This window comes from Anabrus simplex, chromosome 1 (genome assembly GCF_040414725.1).
Source record: "Anabrus simplex isolate iqAnaSimp1 chromosome 1, ASM4041472v1, whole genome shotgun sequence".
Classification (NCBI taxonomy): domain Eukaryota; kingdom Metazoa; phylum Arthropoda; class Insecta; order Orthoptera; family Tettigoniidae; genus Anabrus; species Anabrus simplex.
In genome coordinates this window covers 964,602,419-964,625,986 of record NC_090265.1, presented here as the reverse complement: position 1 = coordinate 964,625,986, position 23,568 = coordinate 964,602,419, and the positions used below count along the sequence as shown (strand labels likewise).

At 39.5% G+C, this 23,568-nt stretch overlaps 1 protein-coding gene across 2 annotated transcripts in view; it reads left to right on the top strand.

Annotated features, from left to right (window-relative positions):
* The window catches only part of na (sodium leak channel non-selective protein na), a 711,066-nt gene that overhangs the window by 589,400 nt on the left and 98,098 nt on the right, over positions 1-23,568 (top strand). For both annotated transcript variants that reach the window (XM_067148870.2, XM_067148869.2), the window contains exons 25-28: positions 13,655-13,878; positions 13,957-14,093; positions 14,213-14,349; positions 18,321-18,477. In XM_067148870.2, the coding sequence (XP_067004971.1) occupies positions 13,655-13,878; positions 13,957-14,093; positions 14,213-14,349; positions 18,321-18,477 (655 nt within the window). The remainder of the gene's footprint in view (positions 1-13,654; positions 13,879-13,956; positions 14,094-14,212; positions 14,350-18,320; positions 18,478-23,568) is intronic.

Sequence of the window (23,568 nt, the reverse complement as noted above, 5' to 3'; positions counted from 1 at the left end):
CAAACTTGATAGCACAAAATTTACAAGCAATTTTTATCCCGGACAGTAATAAGAGTCAATCTACGAATACACACACACACCTACATAACTTCTGAACATTCTCCTCCACAAATCACGCCATTCGCTAAAACGTCACCCTCTGTTACCTCCCCTCCCAATGCCCCGCAGATACGGAGACAAATAAACAACACGAGGAGCGCAAGTAGAATGACAAGCAGTCGTCAAACAGCTGAGCGCACTAGCGTAAATGCAGGCATGAGTAAGAAGGGTAAGTGCTGATCCTTCAACGTTAGTTTCTTCAACTTTTAAACCATTCAGCATATTCTTACGAAACATTTTTCCGTTACTGATATGTCAACAGACATTGGATGAAATTACCACTTGCATATCACCAAAGCTTGTCTGTCGCCATTTGACTGAGTCCCTACTTACATCTATAGGATTGCCTTACTCTGGTTAAGACTACAGGCAATTTGTGAATTCGACAAATTTTGACATTAAATATTTAAGGTAGGACAAAATTCATAACCTATAATCAACAGTGCACATCAGTTTTGTCAATTTTATGGACGAAAAGAATAATATTCATGCCTAAACTCAGCTGTTTTGAGAGTGTATTAAGATTTCAATTCCATATGGTACAACATGTGAAAAAGTTTACGTCCAGTTGTAACAAAATGTTTTAATGTGTATACAACAAATAATTTTAAGACATTCAGCATTTTAACAGGTTGTAAATGTATTTATACAGAGACTAACTAAAGCATTGTATTTTAAATATCAGAATAAGGTTTTAACGTTCCAAACTCAATAAATAGTCATATTATTTTCAATAAGATGACGTAATATATAAACGCTTTATATTTAAGAGGTTTTTTAAAATTTAGTATGGATAAGTTTGTTAATGGCAAACCATAAGTGTAAGTTCTAGAACAATGTTATCAATTTAACCTTGTAAGAATATTTATAGCTGAAGATGTTCAAAATATGAGCGAAACATGTCCTATGTTTTAACAATTAAGCAATATAATAAGGATGAAATCCTAATTTTTATAATTGCTTTTAATATATTGAATAGGTGGAAATCAAAGTTTTATTGTTCTCCTTTTAACAGACTTTCAATACGGAAAAAATGAGGATAGTCTCTTCCAAAGAAGCCAGCTACACTGAACGAGCGACGAGAATCCATTGAGGCGTTCTGTGCAACTATCACACCAGCAACACTGACAGCTGTAGTGTGGTCAGCAGTTCAGCGGCATCGAGGTTGTTTGGCTACTAATGGGGGTCACTTTGAACACATAAAATAACCCTCCCCCTATGCAAAATTGTAATGGTATGTCATTTTGATCCATTAATATTGACTATCAAACAGCATCTACATTTTTCTGGACCCCTCTGTATGTATGATGATGATGATAATAATAATAATAATAATAATAATAATAATAATGTTATTAGTTTAATGCCCCATTAACTACTTTTAAGGATTTCGGAAAAGCCGAGGTGCACAAATTTTGACCCGCACGAGTTCTTTTGTGTGTTAGTAAATCAACTTACATGACGCTGGTGTATTTGAGCAACTTTAAATACCATCGGACTGAGCCGGGATTGAACTAGACAGTTTGATCTCAGGAGGCCAGCGCTCTACCATCTGAGCTACTCAGCCCAGCTATCATCATTAATTGTTTCCGTGTACAAAAGAAAATGAGTGATGTACAGAAAGAGATTATTTACAAGCTACTTCCACAGTTGCTTACCACAGATTTCCAGTTGTTTTCAGTGGCGAAAGATGAAGTTTGAATCGAGCTATCAATGAAGCTGAGCGCCCGTGGACCAAGCGACAAGTACGTCAGTTCCTTGGCTTGTGTGAATGGTATAGCAGCTTCATACAACACTTTGAAGAGAAGGCAAACTACTCACCGATCTGCTCCATAAGAACAGCCCGTTCCGATGGACCAGCAAGGCAGAGGCAGCATTCCAAGGCATTAAAGTTGTGATATGCAAGACTCCAAGTCTAACCCATCCCAACCCTCAGCAGAAGATGTGCCTGCAGACAGATGGCAGTGACTCTGGCCTAGATGCTGTGTTATTCCAGGAGAGGAGTGACGGCGCAAGGGACATCATCGAATATGCCAGCAGAAAGCTATCTCTCACCGAACAATGCTACTGCACTGACGAGAAAGAATCCTTAGCCTGGTGTGGGCCATGGACAAATTCAGAGTCTACTTGGAGGGAAGGTAGTTCCAGCTCTACACCAATAATGCCACTCTCAAATGGTTGAACTCAGTCTCTGGCTCAAAATCTAAATTGATGTGGTGGGATCTGTTAAACATAGAATTTGATTTTTATGTGTGTCATGTCCCAGAATCGACGAACATAGGAACAGACAATTTATCTAGGCACCTGGCGATGGAACCTGAAGCTAGGAGCAACATTGTCGAGAGGGAGTTTCCACAAAAACACCGGAGTGAGCCCAAGTAACCTGTCCTCATGACCATCAAGAAGGAACTTGATTTGGAAGTATTTAAACAATGGCAAGAACAAGACAAACCCTGCAGGACCATGATGCAGAGGATTAAGAGACAGAACTTCAATAGTCGACTTGTCCTGAGGGAATTCAAGATGTGCTACAAGAAATTCCAGGCTGATGGAGGACTCTTACTGTACAGATCGCACCTCTCCAACACTCCTGCAGTAGTGGTGATCCCTAGACAGCACACGACAGACATCCTCGAGAAGTTCCACGAATGCACGGAAGCCAGACATCCAGGAGGGAAAGAGACATATCAGTCTATCCATCGAAGATTCTTCTGGGTCAACATGCGGAAAGACATCCTGGACTCTGTGAAGGGGTGCTACATCTATGCCTGCACCAAGGCAAGCAACAGGAAAGCAGATTCCAGTCAGCGAGGAAGACTGACGTAATGCCTTTTGGGGGGTCATAGCCCTGGAATTGATGGGTCCTTAACCTAGAACACCACGAGGTAAAACAGGACTCCTAGTAATCACCTACCTCTTCACAAGATAGATTGAGTCCTTTCCGATACCAGGAACCACGCCGGGGCGCATCACTCGCCCTCTACGAGATGAGGTATTCCGCCGCTATGGTTATTCACGATGCATTCTGTCAGACAACGGGAGTCAGTTCAAGTCAAGGAAGTGGCAGCAAATGATGACAGAATGGGCCGTGGAACCCTGGACCACCCCTATCTACAACCCAAGGGAAAATCCAATGGAACAACAGAACCAGGAGCTAAAAAGGATGCTACGTGTTCACCTAATAGACAAAGAACATCGACTGTGGGACCATCAGACACCGCAGTCACTCTTTGCCCTGCAACGACACATCAACCATGTCACTGGCTATTCCTCAGTGCAGCTCTTCCTTGGTCGACAGCTATACGGCAGTGAGGTTTGGGAGGTTTGTCCACCACCCACATCTGGTCAAGATGATGCAGCTGTTTCCCTGGCAGAGTGGCAGCAGCAGCAGGACATCAAGATCAGGGAGAAGCAAGCTTTGGCCAAGAAGAGACCCCTTACCCAGGCCAAGGCTGAAGATGTCGAAGAGACCTAGATCTTCCTACTAGGCCAATAAGTACTGCGAAGTAACCTCCCAGTCATTAACAAGATTGGAGGGTTTCACGCAGGCCTCACACCTAAGTGGGTTGGTCCCGTTAAGGTGGATAAGCAGCTGGGCCATGGGGTCTACTTACTAAAGACCAACGCTCCTGTCAAGTTCCACGCATCGGAGTTGCGGCGCGTCACCCAACCGCTGCACATACAGAGTACGCCTGGTACTACCACGGGTCCACCTGGAGGAGAGGCTACTAATGACAAGGCACAATCTGGTCATGAGGAGAACGCATGGACTATCATCGAGGAAGAGGCTGGCAGCGAGGCAAACCCGACCCCCGACACGGCACGATCCAGTCAAGATGAGGAGAGCACATCCAGCAACGTCGAGGAAGAGAGAAGATACAATCTATGACCAAGGCATAGTGGACGAGTGTGATAGACTGTTGAAATTGTTTCAAGTTAGAGGTGGGATATTGATGCAAGTGTAATAGACTGATAACTGGAAAGCAATATTCTTTCACCCATGGGTAAATAATGCCAGTATTGAGCTCGAATGATTATACATACATACATACATTATCATTATAGACTGTTATGCCTTTCAGCGTTCAGTCTGCAAGCCTCTGAGAATTTACTAAACGTCGCCACAATCCTCGATTTGCAACTAGTGTTGTGGCCTCATTTAGTTCTATACCTCTTATCTTTAAATCGTTAGAAACCGAGTCTAACCATCGTCGTCTTGGTATCCCTCTACTTCTCTTACCCTCCATAACAGAGTCCATTATTCTCCTAGGTAACCTATCCTCCTCCATTCGCCTCACATGACCCCACCACTGAAGCCGGTTTATGCGTACAGCTTCATCCATCGAGTTCATTCCTAAATTAGCCTTTATCTCCTCATTCCGAGTACCCTCCTGCCATTGTTCCCACCTGTTTGTACCAGCAATCATTCTTGCTACTTTCATGTCTGTTACTTCTAACTTATGAATAAGATATCCTGAGTCCACCCAGCTTTCGCTCCCGTAAAGCAAAGTTGGTCTGAAAACAGACCTATGTAAAGATAGTTTCGTCTGGGAGCTGACTTCCTTCTTACAGAATACTGCTGATCGCAACTGCAAGCTCACTGCATTAGCTTTACTACACCTTGATTCAATCTCACTTATTATATTACCATCCAGGGAAAACACACAACCTAAATACTTGAAATTATCGACCTGTTCTAGCTTTGTATCACCAATCTGACATTCAATTCTGTTGAATTTCTTACCTACTGACATCAATTTAGTCTTCGAGAGGCTAATTTTCATACCATACTCATTGCACCTATTTTCAAGTTCCAAGATATTAGACTGCAGGCTTTCGGCACAGTCTGCCATTAAGACCAAGTCGTCAGCATAGGCCAAACTGCTTACTATATTTCTACCTAATTGAATCCCTCCCTGCCATTTTATACCTTTCAGCAGATGATCCATGTAAACTACAAACAGCAAAGGTGAAAGATTACAGCCTTGTCTAACTCCTGTAAGTACCCTGAACCAAGAACTCATTCTACCATCAATTCTAACAGAAGTCCAATTGTCAACATAAATGCCTTTGATTGATTTTAATAATCTACCTTTAATTCCATAGTCCCCCAGTATAGCGAACATCTTTTCCCTCGGTACCCTGTCATATGCTTTCTCTAGATCTACGAAACATAAACACAACTGCCTATTCCTCTCGTAGCATTTTTCAATTACCTGGCGCATACTGAAAATCTGATCCTGACAGCCTCTCTGTGGTCTGAAACAACACTGGTTTTCATCCAACTTCCTCTCAACGACTGATCACACCCTCCCTTCCAAGATGCCAGTGAATACTTTGCCTGGTATACTAATTAATGAGATACCTCGATAGTTGTTGCAATCCTTCCTGTTCCCTTGCTTATAGATATGTGCAATTACTGCTTTTGTCCAATCTGAAGGTACCTTACCAACACTCCACGCTAATTTTACTACTCTATGAAGCCATTTCATCCCTGCCTTCCCACTATACTTCACCATTTCAGGTCTAATTTCATCTATTCCTGCTGCCTTATGACAATGGAGTTTATTGACCATCCTTTCCACTTCCTCAAGCATAATTTCACCAACATCATTTTCCTCCTCCCCATGAGCTTGGCTGTTTGCAACACCACCATGATGATTTCCTTTTACATTGAGAAGATGTTCAAAATATTCCCTCCACCTCTCCAGTGATTCCCTGGGATCTATTATGAGTTCACCCGAATTACTCAAAACACTGTTCATTTCCTTTTTCCCTCCCTTCCTAAGATTCTTTATTACTGTCCAGAAAGGTTTCCCTGCTGCTTGACCTAGCCTTTCCAGATTATTACCAAAATCTTCCCATGACTTCATTTTGGATTCAACAACTATTTGTTTCGCCCTGTTTCTTTCATCTACGTACTAATCCCTGTCTGCCTCGGCCTTGTTTGGAGCCATTTCTGATAAGCCTTCCTTTTACGTTTACAAGCTGCTCTCACTTCATCATTCCACCAGGATGTTCGCCTTTTCCCATCTTTACACACAGTTGTTCCTAGGCATTCCCTTGCTGTTTCTACTACAGCATCCCTGTATGCCACCCATTCTCTTTCTATATCCTGAACCTGCTTACTGTCTACTGTTCGAAACTTCTCACTAATCATATCCATGTACTTCTGTCTAATTTTCTCGTCCTGGAGATTTTCTACCCTTATTCGTTTGCAGACAGATTTCACTTTCTCTACCCTAGGCTTAGAGATACTTAGTTCACTACAGATCAGATAGTGGTCTGTATCATCGAAAAATCCCCGAAAAACTCATACATTCCTAAACGATTTCCTGAATTCAAAGTCTGTTAAGATAATGTCTATTATGGATCTGGTACCCCTAGCCTCCCATGTGTAGCGGTGAATAGCCTTATGCTTGAAGAATGTATTCGTAACAGCTAAACCCATACTAGCACAGAAGTCCAGCAAACGCTTCCCATTCCCATTAGCTTCCATATCTTCCCCACATTTACCAATCACCCTTTCGTATCCTTCAGTTCTATTCCCAACTCTCGCATTGAAATCGCCCATTAGCACTATTCTATCCTTGCTGTTGACCCTGACCACGATGTCACTCAATGCTTCATAAAACTTGTCAACTTCATCCTCATCTGCACCCTCACATGGTGAATACACGGACACAATTCTAGTCCTAATTCCTCCAACTGACAAATCTACCCACATCATTCGCTCATTTACGTGCCTAACAGAAACTATGTTGTGTGCAATGGTATTCCTGATAAAGAGCCCTACCCCAGACTCTGCCCTTCCCTTTCTAACACCCGTCAAGTACACTTTATAATCTCCTATCTCTTCCTCATCTCCCCTTACCCGAATATCACTTACTCCTAGCACATCCAGATTCATCCTCTTTGCTGACTCAGCCAGTTCTACCTTCTTTCTTCCATAAGCCCCATTAATATTGATAGCTCCCCATCGAATTCCATTTCGTTCGCTAAGTTGTTTCCAAGGAGTCCCTCGCCTGTCAAATGGGAGTGGGACTCCATTACTCCCATAGGTCCGAGGCTTGCTTAAATTGTTCTGAGCTCGGTAAATTCATGAGGCAGGATGCTGCCCTACTTGCATATAGTCCAAGTCAGGATCTCTCCTCTAACGGGTTATGGACCACCGGTGAATTGTATAGTCCTAGCCGCCTGAACACAAGGATGGCCACGACTCAGAATATGTCCGAGATGCCCACTCCCATTCCATAGCAACTGGTATCCCGACTCTCAGGACCACTTACTAGGCCACTCAGCCATTGCCCATGGTTCACGAACTAGGACGTGACTACAGTAACCCACAAACATGAACCATTCGAATGATGATGATGATGATGATGATGATGATTATTATTATTATTATTATTATTATTATTATTATTATTATTATTATTATTATTAGTGAGGTATGGCTATGAAATGTTTACATCCATTTAGTATTATTATTGACAATCGTATTATTTGTGAGGTTATGTCATGAAACATGTGCTGTATATATATAATTGTAGTTAATGTATGAACACATAATTAATAGTATATAATTTATTATTATCTGTATATCATCATCATCATCATTGTACAGTTCCAGTTTCCTGGGTTCTGTTAATGAGCCTCTTCCACTTCTTCCTATCTGTATACAACTTGTCATGGAGAACAGCATCCACTGTTCAGCCTCTGGTAATTAGATCAACCTTGATCATGTCCATCCATCGAGTTTTAGGTCTTCCTGCAGGTCTCTTCCCCTCCACCTGTCTTTCCAAACTTATTCTTGCTCTTCTTGTAGGCTCAATCCTCATCACATGCTTGTACCACCGTAGTCTGGATGTGCCGATACGGTCTGATAGGGATGTCTTTATCCCAGCTTCTTTCCTCACCTCCTCATTTCTTAACTTGTCCATCTTGGTCGTCTGGATGGTGGATCTAAAGAATTTCATCTCGGATGCTGGCAGGTTGAAAGTCGGTTTCGATTACAATGCAGTCGTGAAAATTCAATATGCCTTGATGAATCTCTTTTGTGAGGATGCACACTTCAATACCATAGGTCAATATTTTTATGAAATAGCTGTTAAACATCATCAGTTTGGCTGGTTTAGGAGTCATGTCATCCCATAAAAGTGTTCTTTCTTGTTGGTAGAATTTTTATCCCTTTTGCACTCTGTTTGTAATTTCCTTTCTGACCATATTATCACTGAAGATTACACTTCCAAGGTTAAGGCGTTCTCCTACTTTTACATGTGCTGGACAACCTTCTCTGTTGACTGCCATCACCACTGTTTTGGTCTCGCTGATGTTGAGGTTATATTCCTGGAACTGGGATTACCATGGTTTGAGTCTGGTATGTACTTCATCTTCTGTTTCACCACAAATTATGATATCATCAGCAAAGGCCACTGCATACAGTTCACCTAAATTTTCCTTGACGTTCTTCATTATATTGTCCATAACAGTGATGAACAATAGTAGGGACAGTGCACTTCCTTGTTGAACTCCGCTCTTGGTCTCAAACCGTGATGATCAACCTTCCCCAATTTGTACACAGCTTGTACAATCATTGTACAACATCTGAATTTTTCTTACCAGTCCTTTAGGCACATTTCTTTTCCTCAGGCACGCTCAGATCTTATCTCTTATAACACTATCATATGCCTTTTCTATATCCAGGAATACAAGGACCAGGTTCTTGCCTTTCTCCCTATACTTTTCCATCAGCATGCAGGTGCTAAAAATTAGATCCATTGTTGATCTGTTACTTCTGAATCCATATTGCTCCTCCTCTAACTGTGATTCAATGATGGTTCTCAATCTCCCTTCTATGATCTTCTCTATAATTTTTAGCCCATGAGACAGCAGTGTTATTCCACTGTAGTTGGTGGGTTTCCATCTGCTGCCTTTCTTAAACAGGGGAATTATAATGCCCTTGCTCCAATCTGCAGGTATTTTGTTGTCTGTCCATGTGGCATTTAGTACTCTGTGCAGCCATTGTATACCCTGGATGCCTACTGCCTTTATCATGTCTGCATTCACTTCACCTGCATCTGAAGATTTTCGTTTAGGCATAGATTTTAAGGATGTCTCAGTTTCTGTCCAGGTGATAGGAGGTTCCTAATTGTAGGCGTGGATTTCTGGTTCTGTATTTTGTTCTTGAAATGGTCTATTCACCAGGTGGTGGAAATGGTTCTTCAGGACTTCTCTCATGTCACTTTCTCTCCTAACCAGATTTCCATTTTCATCTTCAAGTGTCTTTATGGTATTCCTTAGTTTCCTTTTACCTCTGATAACACTATACAGTAGTTTCTTATTGCCTCTGCTGTCTTCTTCCAGTTTCTGAGTGAATATATTCCATGCCTTGGTCTTCTCTTATGCAACTGTTCTTTTAATATCCAGTTTCTTGTTTTGGTATAATTGTTTGATGTTTCTTATCTTTGCCTCATCTTTAGTAAGATCCGGTTTATTTTTCTCCCGATCCCTTTCTTTCTGCTGCTCTCACTCTTTCATTCCATCACGGTGTTTCCTTCTCCCTTGTTTTCATACTTGTCTTTCCACAAACTTCAGTTGTTTCCTTAACCAATATGTACCTCAGTCTGGTCCATTCGGCCTCTACATTTTTCCTTTGATCTCTTGGTAACAAGGGTTTTTATCTGGTTCTGATACTCAGTTCTCTTATCTGTTTTCTGGAGTTCCCATACTTTGATTTTTGGCATATTCCTGTTCTGTACTTTTGGAATATAGAAGTTTCTCAGGTCCGCTACTAATAGACGGTGGTCACTGTCAAGGCTCTCACTGGGTATTACTCTGACATCTGTTACCATTCTGCTCCTTTCTTCATCTGAGATGACATAATCATTTACAGTCTTTTGTAGTCCATCCCAACTGTATCATGTTATCTTATGGCTCTGTCTCTTCTTGAACCAACTGTTTTTCACCACCAACCCATTCCTCATACAGAAGACACCATCATATCCATGAGGTCCCATTATGTTCTCATATCCTGTTCTATTTTGTCCCAATCTGTGCATTGAGATCTCCTATAATGATTACTCTCTCTTTACTAATACCTTTTTCCAGATCATCAAGGAACTGTTTCTTATCCTCTTAACAACATCCAGTTTGAGGTGCATACACCTGTATCGAAGTTAGTTTTTCTTTCCCTAAATGCACAGTCACCTTTATTATTCTTTCACTGACATAATGAATGTCAGTGACCCCTTCTAGATCTTTACTCATGATGATACCAACACTGTTCCTCATGTCTTTGTCATTTCCATGCCAATACAATGCATACTGTTTTCTTAATTTCTTTCCGTCTCCATTTAGTTTCACTCAGCCCCAGTATCATTAATTTCTTCCTTTCCATGAGGTCCACTAGTTCTTCATATTTTCCTGTGAGACTGAGTGAGTTGATTATCTCAATCCATGTTGATGATGATGATGATGATCATGCTTGTTGTTTAAAGGGGCCTAACATCTAAGGTCATTGGCCCCCCCCCCCAATCCGTGTAGTGCCCTCCACGATTTTGGCATTTTTGCAAGACCCTGTCTATCATTAGGCCATAAACCATCATCCCTAACATGAGACTGCTCATGCTGGCATCTTAATTTAGTTGATAAATGCATTCCAAGGCTCCTATGTGTTTTGAAAGCAACTACAAATAAGTTCTTTTACTGGTTTGCTAGTCCTAACGTAATTGAGGATTTTCTTTTGGGGTTTGCCTTTGAGTATCCCTCCCACAGGGCAGTGGGGGTTCCATCTGTACTACCCCCAGGGGAATGGGTTGCCTCCTCCGCCAGCTCCACCATACCGAATCATATTCTCCACTTTTGCTACTGTTGAGGTCTTCACTCATTCCCCTTAGCTGGTACCCTTTACCAGATGTTACACACCGGGTCAGTGTGCTCTGGGACTCACATAGGCAGGAGCGCCACTCCCTGGGCAGGGCTGCCTCTAAGAGGGTCCCTACCTGTTACCGATATTCTGTTCTTGAGGTCTTTATGTAGTGTGCCAGCCCAACGGTGCTTAGATCGTCACTTTGGTCTTCTGCCTACAACTTCTAGGTTGTAACTTGTCTTGGCAATGGTGTCGGCTCCTGCTTATAAAACATGCCCAAACCATTAGAGACAGCTCTTATGTGTTTTCTCTTGAATTTGTACCTCACCAAACCGTTTCCTGATGCTATTGTTGGAAACACGATCTAATTCAGTAATGCCTGCTGACCATCTTGGAATCTTTGTCTCCATTATGCTAAGCCGGTGTTCTCTTACAGTTGTAGTTAACCATCATTTGCAACCATAGAGTGTGACAGGATGTATGGTAGTATGGTAGATTTTAGATTATCTTTCATCCTGCGGTCACAAGTGACTCCAGTTGTTGTTCACCACTTTATGCTGGTTGCATTAATTCTTGTGTTAACCTATTCAATGAGTCGGTCATCGTCAGCTATTGTGAAACCAAGGTATTTAAACTTTCTCACTCACAGCAGGTCATTGACATCTACTTTGATGGCTCCCATTTCTTGTGCATCTGACTTCATGTAAGTTACTCAGTTTTGTTCTCATTGAGCTGTAGACTGTATTTTGCCAGTCTGTTGCTCCTTTCTTGAGTTTAGTGTTGTAGACCCAGCTTGTTCTCTGCAGCTAACATGACATTTTCAGCATAGAAAAGGGTCCACGGTAATGGCCGGTGCAGGTCAGCTGTCACGATGTCCATCACTAAATTGAACAGGAGCAGTGATAGGACATAACCGGTGGTGTACGCCAACTATGATGAGAAAGTCTTTGGATGGTCCTGTAGTAGTTTGGATATAGGTCCTCAGTTCTGCATAAAGCAGCTACACTCATTTGACAAGATATTCTGGCACACCATGTTTTAAAAGCACTAGCCAAATGAGACTGTGCTGTGCCCGATCAAAGGCCTTCTCGAGGTCCAAGAATGCAAAATGAAGTGGCTTGTCCTTCTCATGGGTTTCTCGATTAAGAGCCATGCAGTATGAATTGCATCCAGTATACTGCAGTTCTTCACAAGTCCAACTTGATTAGTGGTAAGCTTAATAATCTCATGAATCCTTTTGCCTAGAACACACTCAAAGACCTTTATAACTGCCATAATAGCACACTCAGCGAGACTTCTTTTCTTTTATGGTGGGTGATGCTCTGTTGCCAGTCAATAGGGGTTTGTCCCTCTCTGATGTCCTGGTTGAAGAACTGTGCTAACCATCCTGCTGTGTCCCAACAGTGAGAATACCATAGCTCTGCTGGAAGATAATCTGGACTGATGGGTTTTCCTGTACCCATTTCCTTCAAAGTAGTCTTGATCTCTTCAATTTCTTCCTTCTCAGGCCCTTGGACAACAGAAGTGGTTGGGATTGCTAGGTAGGGGAATTTTTCAGCTGAGACCTTCTGAAACTAGTTTTGCCAGCATTCCTTCACTTTTCTCTCCAATCAACAAGCAAGTTACCATTTTCATCATTAATACCATAGAACTGAAGGATGTCTTCCGCTTTGCAGTGTCTTGATTTAGTGAGTAGGTAGATGTCTCATTCTCCTTCATGCGTGCCAAGTTATGTGTGCAAATCATGAGTAGCAATGTATATTTAGCGGGAGGGTTCTTTTAGAGCAGAAGACTAGTATAGAATAATTATGTCCCATCAGAATGCAAAGAAACCCTTTTCAAATGGTACTTTATATTAAACCTGATATATGGAGCAGGAAAATGGGTGACCAAGGTCCGGGAAAGCAAAATACAGGCAAGCAAGATGAAGTTCTTGCAAAGTGTATTTGGAAGGACAAGCAGGAATCATGTAAGAAATGCAGACGTACTGTAAAAGAGAGGATCAGAATAAAGAGCCTCTGTGAAAGGACAGAACACTCATGTTTGAGATCGTTTCGGCTCCTTCATAGAATGGAGGAACAGAGGATACCAAGACAGATTTGAAGATGGTTCGTGCAGGTAAATGCAAATCTGAGAAGAATGGAAAAGGTGATTGAACAAGTGGTGTTAGGATAGATGGAAGTCACTGATCCACCACCTGACCTAAACTTAATTGGAGAATAATAATAATAATAATAATAATAATAATAATAATAATAATAATAATAATAATAATAATAATAATAATAATAATAATAATAATAATAAATAATTAATTAATTATAATAATTATATAATTATATGCAAATGTGATTATATAATTATAATAATTATAATAATAATTTATTATTATTATTATTATTATTATTATTATTATTATTATTATTATTATTATTATTATTATTATTATTATTATTATTATTATTAAAGTGTGCCAGCTCAAACATCACTGGCTGTTGATTTTTGGACTTTTTATGAACACTAAGACAGCTGTTGTCTCCATCCACTATTTTCAAGTTCAGGTGGTTTCTGATCAGATCCTTTATACTATGTGAAAAATGTTGTAAACATTTCTTGAAAAATCATTATATTTTGTCATCCAAGAAAGTGAACAGATTTAAAAAGAAATATGTTTTATTATTCCAGGAGAGCAAATTTCGGGTCACCCGTGACAGGAGTTGCTATGCTTTTTCGAATTGTAACAGGAGAAGATTGGAACAAGATTATGCATGATTGTATGGTCCAACCTCCATACTGTACCCCTGCAAATAATTATTGGGAAACTGACTGTGGAAATTTTACTGCTTCTCTCATATATTTCTGTTCCTTTTACGTCATTATTACGTACATTGTACTGAATCTTTTAGTAGGTAAGTTTGCAAAATTAAGTCTTTATTTGATTTCACATTTTTATGTATACTAGAATCTAACTATATGTATGGTTTTAGCTATCATCATGGAGAATTTCTCTCTTTTCTACTCCAATGAAGAAGATGCATTACTGTCATACGCAGATATTCGAAATTTTCAAAACACTTGGAATGTTGTTGACATTCATCAGCGGGGAGTCATTCCGGTTAGAAGGGTATGATATCAGTTCTTGTGATTTACTGAAATCTACAAACGTACTATCACATTTAAAAGCAATTTTGAACACGTTTAGATTCTTCATTGTGTTAGTCAATGACAAGTTTTATGTTACAGGTAAAGTTTATTTTAAGGCTTCTGAAAGGTCGACTAGAAGTAGATCCTCAGAAAGATAGACTTCTCTTCAAACATATGTGTTATGAATTGGATCGGCTGCATAATGGAGAAGATGTAACGTTTCATGATGTGCTCAAGTAAGTAAGTTACTTTGTAATTTGTAATTGTTTTGTTAGAATTAAATAATGGCATAGAATTCTTTGGTGTTCTGGATATTATTTATGGAGTGACTGTGATTTGAAGCCTCGTGCCAGTAAAATCTACTAAAAGAACTTCTGCAGGACTAAATTCTGGCACCTCGGTGTCTCCAAAACCTTAATCCCTTAATGAGCTTGACAATGATGTCAAATTCACTAAGGAAGATGAGATCAATGGTTCTCTAAACTTTTTAGATTTAAACATTTCAAGAGAGAATAATAAGTTCATTTTTCAAATATTTAGAAAGCCTTCTTGTGCCCCCATCACTATAAGAAACGATTCCTTACATCCGCAATCTCATAAACAGGCTGCATTTTTTAGTCTTGTCTATAGAGCATTAAAAATCCCGCTGACAACTGAAAATCGCAAAAAAGAACTAAACTATATTAAGGATTTAGCCAGAATTAACGGCTATAACCCCTTAATGATTAATAAAATCATTAACAAGATAAAATTAAAAACTGCAACAAAATTGATTCCAGACAAGCCTAAAAAAACTAAATATGCTCCCTTCACCTACACAAATCCAGGCCTATTTCAAGTTACTAACCCTCTAAAGAAATACGATATTAATATCGCTTATAGAACCCGATATACGAACCGTAATATATTCTTCAATTCAAATATAGTTAACATTAATCACAATAAATTCTCGAACTCTGGTATCTATAGGCTTAAATGCACCCATTGTGGATTCTCCTACATCGGACAGACTGGACGTAGCTTTTTGACCAGATACCTTGAACATTACAACGCTTCGAAACATAAAAAGTATTCCGCCATGAGCACCCATATGGAAGAGACTGGCCACAGTTTTACTACAATTGATAAAGACCTTCAAATCTTGAAATACGTCAATAAAAGTAAACTTATGACAGAGTTTGAGAACATTTACATATTCCTAGACCAGCATTTCAACGGGCATCAAAATTTAAATGATACTTCAGAAATTAAAAGTCCAATAATCGAGAAAATTCCAGAACTACTCTCTCTTTTCAATATAAATAATAATAACTTTACGAGAATCTTTAATTATACAACTGTTAATAATACAACAACTACTACTCTACTGCCCTCTCATGCGACACCCCCTCCACGATTACCCGACCCGCCTAAGGAATCGGTCACCCCTCCTCCTCACATGACTCACTCCCCGCCTCTACGTATACATACATACAATACTAGAAGCAGCAATAAGGTTACTCGCCAGTTTGATTCGCGCAGCCAACGTTAGCGAACACCTCACACTAGTCCCAAGGGTAAGCCTCCTTCTAACTTTTACTAACTTTTTTTCATTATAACATAATTTTATTTTTCCTCCTTTTTCTTTCTTTTCAGATTTCTAACTCCAATTGTGCCATAATCTGCTCCATCCATTCTGGTTTGCTGGAACTCTCCCTACTTTCAAGTTATAGTTACTTAACGAGTCCACATTGGTGTCCTACGTTGTATAAGTTTAATTCTACTGCTAACGTGTAAATACGGACTAGTTCAACCTGTATTTCCTTCTGGCATTGTGTTGGCTCTCCTACAGAATTCCTAACTACTGAAGTTTACGTCATTTCAACCTTAGCTTCGTCGCTTTGCGCCTTTTAACTGACTCAGCTTGACTCGCACTAATCAATAAACTCTATTTTAACTTTTGTTTTGCTCAATTAAGAACTCCATAGTCAACAATTAATCCACGCTTCACGCATTGACATATAATTTAAGATCTACTATATCTATATCTTTTTACTTTTACAACCTCATGTTTGTTTTAACTTTATAGACTACCATCATTCAAAGTATTCCTCTGCATACTTGCTGTTAATCTGTACATATTGTTATAATTTCATGTTTAATGTTATCATTTTACTTTTTATTATGGTATTGTCACTCTTTTAACAATTTTTATCATTCAGCTCAGGGCCCTGACCTAATCCTTGTAAATTAAGGCTGATGATGTTCGCTATGTCGAACGAAACATGTTCCTTTATTTAAGACACCTCATGATTATTTTATAATTCAATGAGTAATATAATGTATTGAGTAGGTGGTTGTGATTAAAAGGATTTTATAATTTTAATATATTGTCCTCAATACGGTTCTATTATGAGATTAATTACATGTCTCCAAAACCGTAAAAGTAGGTAGTTGGACGTAAAGCAAATAACATTATTATTGATATTATTCATCATCATCATCATTTTTGCATTTCCAGCTGACACCAGGTAGGAGCAAATATGATTCCTCTCCACTTTGTTCTGTCGTTCCACCCTCCTTCTTCTGACACAATATTCCACTGTTAAACTATTTCCATGATGTCGTTTGCCGGTAGCTTGTCCGTGCCTGACCCAGTCATTAGTACACCTAGCGGCACTGCAACTTTTGACGTCAGCTGTTGGTTGGGGTTTGCCTTTCTTGTTTCCAGTTGTGCTTTGACGAGCTCCACATTCCCCCTGATTGTCGCGAGTGTGAGCGGAGAGTTCCCCAGGTAGAGTGCCTTACAATCTGCGTTCCCCTTCTCCACTAGCATTTGTAACGTTGTCTAAATTAGCATCTGGCTGCATGCATAGAGCATGGAACATGTTCTTCCCATTACACTTGCAATCACCATCATCTGTAAAATAAAAGGCTTTGTCATATTCCATCTTTGCCCAAACATTGTGATTGTCCCCGCTTTCAAGCAAAAGTTCACACATTTCAAGTGTCTCTTGGTAGGGAACCATTACTGCTAGTACATGAAGTGGACTTAGGCCTCCATCTAAGAAATTGGAACCATATCTGCTTAGTTCTTATAGGCTATTGTTACGATGGGCTCGCCACACCCAAAGGCATTTTATACCTACTGCCAAGTTTTCTGTGTAAAAGAAAAAAAAATATATATATGAAGAGAAAATTGTATTAAAATTTGTTTAATTTGACTTGAGCCATGCTGAGTGGCTCAGACAGTTGAGGCGCTGGCCTTCTGACCTCAACAACTTGGCAGGTTTGATCCTGGCTCAGTCCGGTGTTATTTGAAGGTGCTCAAATACATCAGCCTCATGTCAGTAGATTTACCGGTACGTAAAAGAACTCCTGAGGACTAAATTCCAACACCTCAGCGAAAACTTTAAATGTTGTTAGTGGAACATAAAGCCAATAATTAAAATTATTATTAATTTGACTTGATATGATACATTCCTGAATGGGGCTGCCAACTGACAGCATCTTTGAATACTTAGAGGAGAAGCTCAATGCACTTAATGATTGTGTGGACTCCATTTACATTATCCTTTGCAGCTAAATTTAGATGACACCTTTCTAATAAGTGAATTTATCGTAAATTGTTTAGAAGCTTAACATCATCACAATGTACATCTCTAACTGTTTTTTTTTTAACTCTATGAGGATCATTGAAAATCAGTGTAATACCTTGTTAAATAAAGAATTAGATATCATGTACTCTTTATACAATTCTCTCGAATCATCCTGCCTTGGAATATTTGGCCTCTTCTGCAACTTACATCATATATAAAATGCATGCATATATTTAAAATAATTATTACTTTCTGAGCACTACAGTCAAACAAAAAGTAAATGTTAAATTTTTTTCTATTCAGCTTGATGTTAATTGTAGTTAATTGTATTGGCTGTATTGTTATAGGAAGGGTATTTTAAAAAGTTATTGGAGAGGGCTCGATTACAGATAATGCTCAAGGTACCTTTCAGGCTCTGTTGAACACTAAGATGTGCTGAATCATTGATAGGTCTTTTGCAAATGAATACTGTTCATAGAGAAGTCAGTGCACATTATTTTATTTGTTTTGATGGTCAAACTTTGTAGAGGTGCAGAGTATTTTTCTTCTTTTCTTACTTAGCACCTTCCCTTTATTTATTTGCTGACCTTGATAGTATAATATTATAAGGCTTTTGTTTATGATTTCAGCATGTTATCATATCGATCTGTAGACATCCGAAAAGCTCTTCAGTTGGAGGAACTTCTTGCAAGGGAAGAATTTGAATATATTATTGAAGAGGAGGTTGCAAAACAAACCATTAGAACTTGGTTGGAGGGCTGTCTTAAGAAGATACGAGCTGTAAGCGTGAGTATAAAAGATTTATCTTACACTTACTAATGAAGTGGATGAGATTAACCACTCCCAGAAAATGATGTAAGAAAATATAACTCAGAGAATTAGAGTAGGGGAATTGTTATCTCATCCTGTAATGATTAAGAAGGGGATCCCACAGGGTAGTATTATTGGATCTCTACATTTTCTTATATGTATAAATGATATGGGTAAAGAACTAGAATCATAGATAAGGCTCTTTATGGATGATGTTAAACTGTAGAGAGTAGTAAATAAGTAACAGGGTTGTGAGCAACTACAAAAAGACCTAAACAATGTTGTGAGGTGGACAGCAGACAATAGTATAAATGTAAATGGGATGAAAAGTCAGGTGGTAAGTTTCACCAAGAGAAAAAGTTCTCTCAGTTTTAATTTCTGTGTTGATGGGGTGATAGTACTTGATGGGATATAAAGAATAAAGTATAAAGAATTATCTTAATTGAATACCAAGAAGATGGAATATATGAAATGTGGATGTCAAACCAATGGAATCATCAGCATCAGTGGAGAAGATCTGAAAAAGTACTTCAAGTACTTCGGCTCCCTTCTATGCAGTGATGGTGACAGTGTTTTGGATGCTTGTTTATTTGTAAACACCACTTGGATGAAGTGGAGTCAAGTGCCTGGGGTCCTGCGTGATCGATGGATGCCCCCTTAAGTCGAAGGTCTACAGAACTGTAGTACGCCCAGTTGCCCTCTGTGGATCAGAATGTTAGCCAGTAACAGCAAAGCAAAGTAGGTTCTCCCAATGACGGAAATGCGAATGTTCCTCTGTTGGTATCCTGGATGAATGCGAATTTCACCGTGCCATGAACAACGATGTTCGATGAAGGATGGGAGTTGCGCCAATTGGGGCAAAACTGCTGGAAATTAGGCTTAGACGATATGGATACGTGGTACGCAGCAATGATGAGTCACTGGCAAGGGCAGCCACGTGCCTTGATCCTGGTGGAGGGAGACCGCATGTAGACCCAAAAAGTAGTGGATGGATCGTATCAGAGAGGACATGGATTATGGGGTATCACCCATAAGAATGTCTTGGATTGGGCCAAATAGAGATGGATTTGCCAACAAGCGAACAGGAATAATGCTAGGAAGAAGAAAAACATTCAATGGGGTAATTACATTAACAAAGTTGTAAACAAAAGTTACAGATCTCTGCACGTGGTTATGAGGGTATTTAGAGGTTGTAGTAAGGAAGTAAAGGAAAGGGCACATAAGTCTCTGGTAAGATTCCAGTGTATGGGACCCTCCCCAGGACTACTCAATAAGAGATCACGAAAAGATCCAAAGGAAAACAGCATGATTTGTTCTTGATGATTTCCTAGAAAAAAGTAGTGTTACAAACATTTTGGGAACTTTGGGGTGGCAAGACTTGGGAGTAAAGAGACTAGCTGCTCAACTAAGTGGTATGTTCTGAGCTGTCAGTGGAGAGATGGCCTGGAATGACGTCAGTAGGCGAATAAACTTGAATGGAGCTCTTAAAAGTAGGAAAGATCATAATATGGAGATAAAGTTGGAATTAAAGAGGACAAAATTGGGGCAAATATTAATTTATAGGATGAGGATTAAGGGATTGGAATAATTTATCAAGGGAAATGTTTTATAAATTTGAAAGTTCTTTGATAACATTTAAGAAAAGGCAAGGGAAACAATTGATAGGAAAACTGCCACCTGGTGACAGACAACCCTTAATGCAGATCATTGATGACTAAGTGATCCATTTATAAAAGTATAATTTGTTTATACAGAATGCACTATGTAAAGAAAAATGTACTGTTGTGAAATTTCTTAAATGATTTCAAAGAAATTGGAAATTTATTGAACATCTCCCTTGGTAAGTTATTCCAATCCCTAACTCCCCTTCCTACAAACAAATATTTGCCCCAATTTGTCCTTTTAAATTTCAACTTTATCTTCATATTGTCATCTTTCCTACTTTTAAAGACACCACTCAAACTTATTCGTCTACTAATGTCATTTCATGCCATCTGTCCACTGACAGCTTGGAATATACCACTTATGATACAGATGTTGATTCCTATAGGGAACCTGAAATATTTCTCCTGAATGAGTAAATTTATAATACCAATATAAATGGTCCACATTATAAATTTTCCAGCTAACTCATTCCTGGTTGCCAGTGTTTTGCCCCCATGTGCTAAGTTGGGCTCATCAGTTGGTACCTAGCACATCCACCAAGATGCATGGCTAGTACATACCGTGGAGGCCACTGCGTAGGCTATTTGGAGCTACCGTGCCAAATGCACTTTGAGAGACTTTGTCTCATTACCAAAAATTGATGGCCAATAACCCACAATACAATATATTCACAGAACACCAGGGAAGTTTTCCCCACAGTGGTTCCATGCTGGGGAGGGTTCTAGCAACAGCAGTTGTGTTGATAGTGTGAATGGCAACCCGCGCACTGTTTCTCTGTGAATGTAAAGGTGTTTCTCTTATTTTGTTGGAATTGATTGAAGGACAAATCCATGAATTTTGAGAATATACATCACCGGATGAGTGAAAACCAGGCCTCTTCCATAAAGAAAGTTTTATTTAAAACTTCAAGTTCGTATTGATATATGAATATCTGTAACCAGTCACAATACACCAACCTCTCCATGTGATCACTTCATTTCAATTCTAGAGCTAAGGTAATTTTATAAGGGTATAATTGAAGGCATGCCCAGAAAAATTGATTAACCCATAATTTTTTAAATGAAAAAAAATAGAGTTTTGTGAATGAGGCTGAAAAAAATATAAGAAATTATCTGTATTCATTTGTTGTTGTTGTTGTTTGAGTCAATAGTCCGTAGACTGATTTGATGCAGCCCTCCATGCCACCCTATCATGTGCTAACCATTTCATTTCTGCATAACTGCTGCATCCTACATCTGCTGTAATCTTCTTGTTATATTCATGTCTTTTGCTATTTGTTTTACGTCGCACCGACACAGATATGTCTTATGGCGACGATGGGATAGGAAAGGCCTAGGAATGGGAAGGAAGTGGCCGTGGCCTTAATTAAGGTACAGCCCCAGCATTTGCCTGGTGTGAAAATGGGAAACCACGGAAAACCATCTTCAGGGCTGCCGACAGTGGGGTTCGAACCCACTATCTCCCGATTACTGGATACTGGCCGCACTTAAGCGACTGCAGCTATCTAGCTTGGTATATTCATGTCTTGCTCTACCCCTACCATTCTTACCCCTACACTTCCTTCAAAAACCAACTGCACACCTCCTGGGTGTCTTAAGATGTGTCCTATAAATTCTACCACTTCTTCTGGTTAAATTTAGCCAAATCGATCTCCTCTTACTGATTCGATTAATATCTCTTCATTCATGGTTCGATCTATCCATCTCACCTTCAGCATTCTTCTGTAAAACCACATTTCAAAAGCTTCTATTCTCCTTCTTTGTGAGCTAGTTATCATCCATGTTTCACTTCCGTACAATGCTACGCTCCATACAAAAGTCTTCAAAAAGTCTTCCTAATTCCTATATTGATGTTCGAAGTTAGCAAAATTCTTTTCTTAAGAAAGGCGTTCTTTGCTTGTGCTAGTCTGCATTTTATGTCCTCCTTACTTCTGCCATCATTAGTTATTTTACTACCCAAGTAACAATATTCATCTACTTACTTTAAGATTTCATTTCCTAATTTAATATTCCCTGCATCACCTGATTCGTTCAATTGCACTCCTTTACTTTTGTTTTGGACTCATTTATTTTCATCTTGTACTCCTTACCCAAGACTCTGTCCATACCATTCAGCAATTTCTCCAGATCTTCTGCAATCTCAGATAAAGTAACAATAACATCAGCAAATCTCAGGGTTTAGATTTCCTCTCCTTGGATTGTGATTCCCTTCCCAAATTACTCTTTGATTTCCTTTACTGCCTGTTATACATAAACATTGAAAAGTAGTGGGGACAAACTGCAGCTTTGCCTCACTCCTTTCTGGATTGCTGCTTCTTTTTCAGAGTTCTCGATTCTTATCACCGCAGACTGATTGTAGATTGTAGATAATTCTTTGTTCTCGGTATCTGATCCCGATCATCTTCAGAATCTCAAATAGCTTGGTCCACTCAACATTATCGAATGCCTTTTCAAGATCTACGAACGCCATGTATTTGGGTTTGTCCGCTAGGATCAGACATAAAGTTAGGATTGCTTCGCATGTTCCTACATTTCTTCTGAAGCCAAATTGTTCTCCTCCCAACTCACTTTCAACTTGTCTTTCCATTCTTCTGTAAATAATATGTGTTAAAATTTGGCAGGCATGAGATACTCAACTAATGGTGCAGTAGTTTTCACACTTGTCAGCACCGGCTTTCTTAGGACTAGGTATAACAACATTCTGCCAAAAATCGGTTGGCAATACTCCTGTCTCGTACATCTTACACACTAAATGGAATGACCTCGCCATGCTGGTTTCTCCTAAGGCAGTCAGTAATTCAGAAGGAATGTCATCAATTCCAGGTGCCTTGTTCCTATTTAGGTCTGTCAAATTCTGACGTCAAAATTGGGTCCCCCATTTCATCAGCATCAACTGCCTCTTCTTGTTCCAGAACCATATCATCTATGTCTTTAGCCTGATACAACTGTTGGATATGTTCCTGCCATCTTCCTCCCTTGTCTTCTTTTCCTAGAAGTGGTTTTCCATCTGAGCTCTTAATATTCATACACCTAGTTTTCCTTTCTCCAATTTTCTTGTATCCAGCTTCTACCTTTCCTAGGATCATACAACCTTCAACATCCTTGCACTTCTCCTTCAGCCATTCTTCCTTAGCTGTTCTACACTTTCTATCCACTTCATTCTTTACTGGCCTGTATTCCATTTTGCCCTCTTCAGTTTTTGCATTCTTGTACTTTCGTCGTTCATCAATCAGGTCTAGTATCTCCTGAGTTATCCATTGATTCTTAGGTGACCTTTCCTTTCTTCCTAGCATTTCTTCAGTAGCCCCAGAGACCTCATTCTTCACAACTGTCCATTCTTCCTCTCTTGTGTTTTCTTCAGCCTTTTCATTTAGTCCTTGTGCAACATGTACCTTGAAACAAT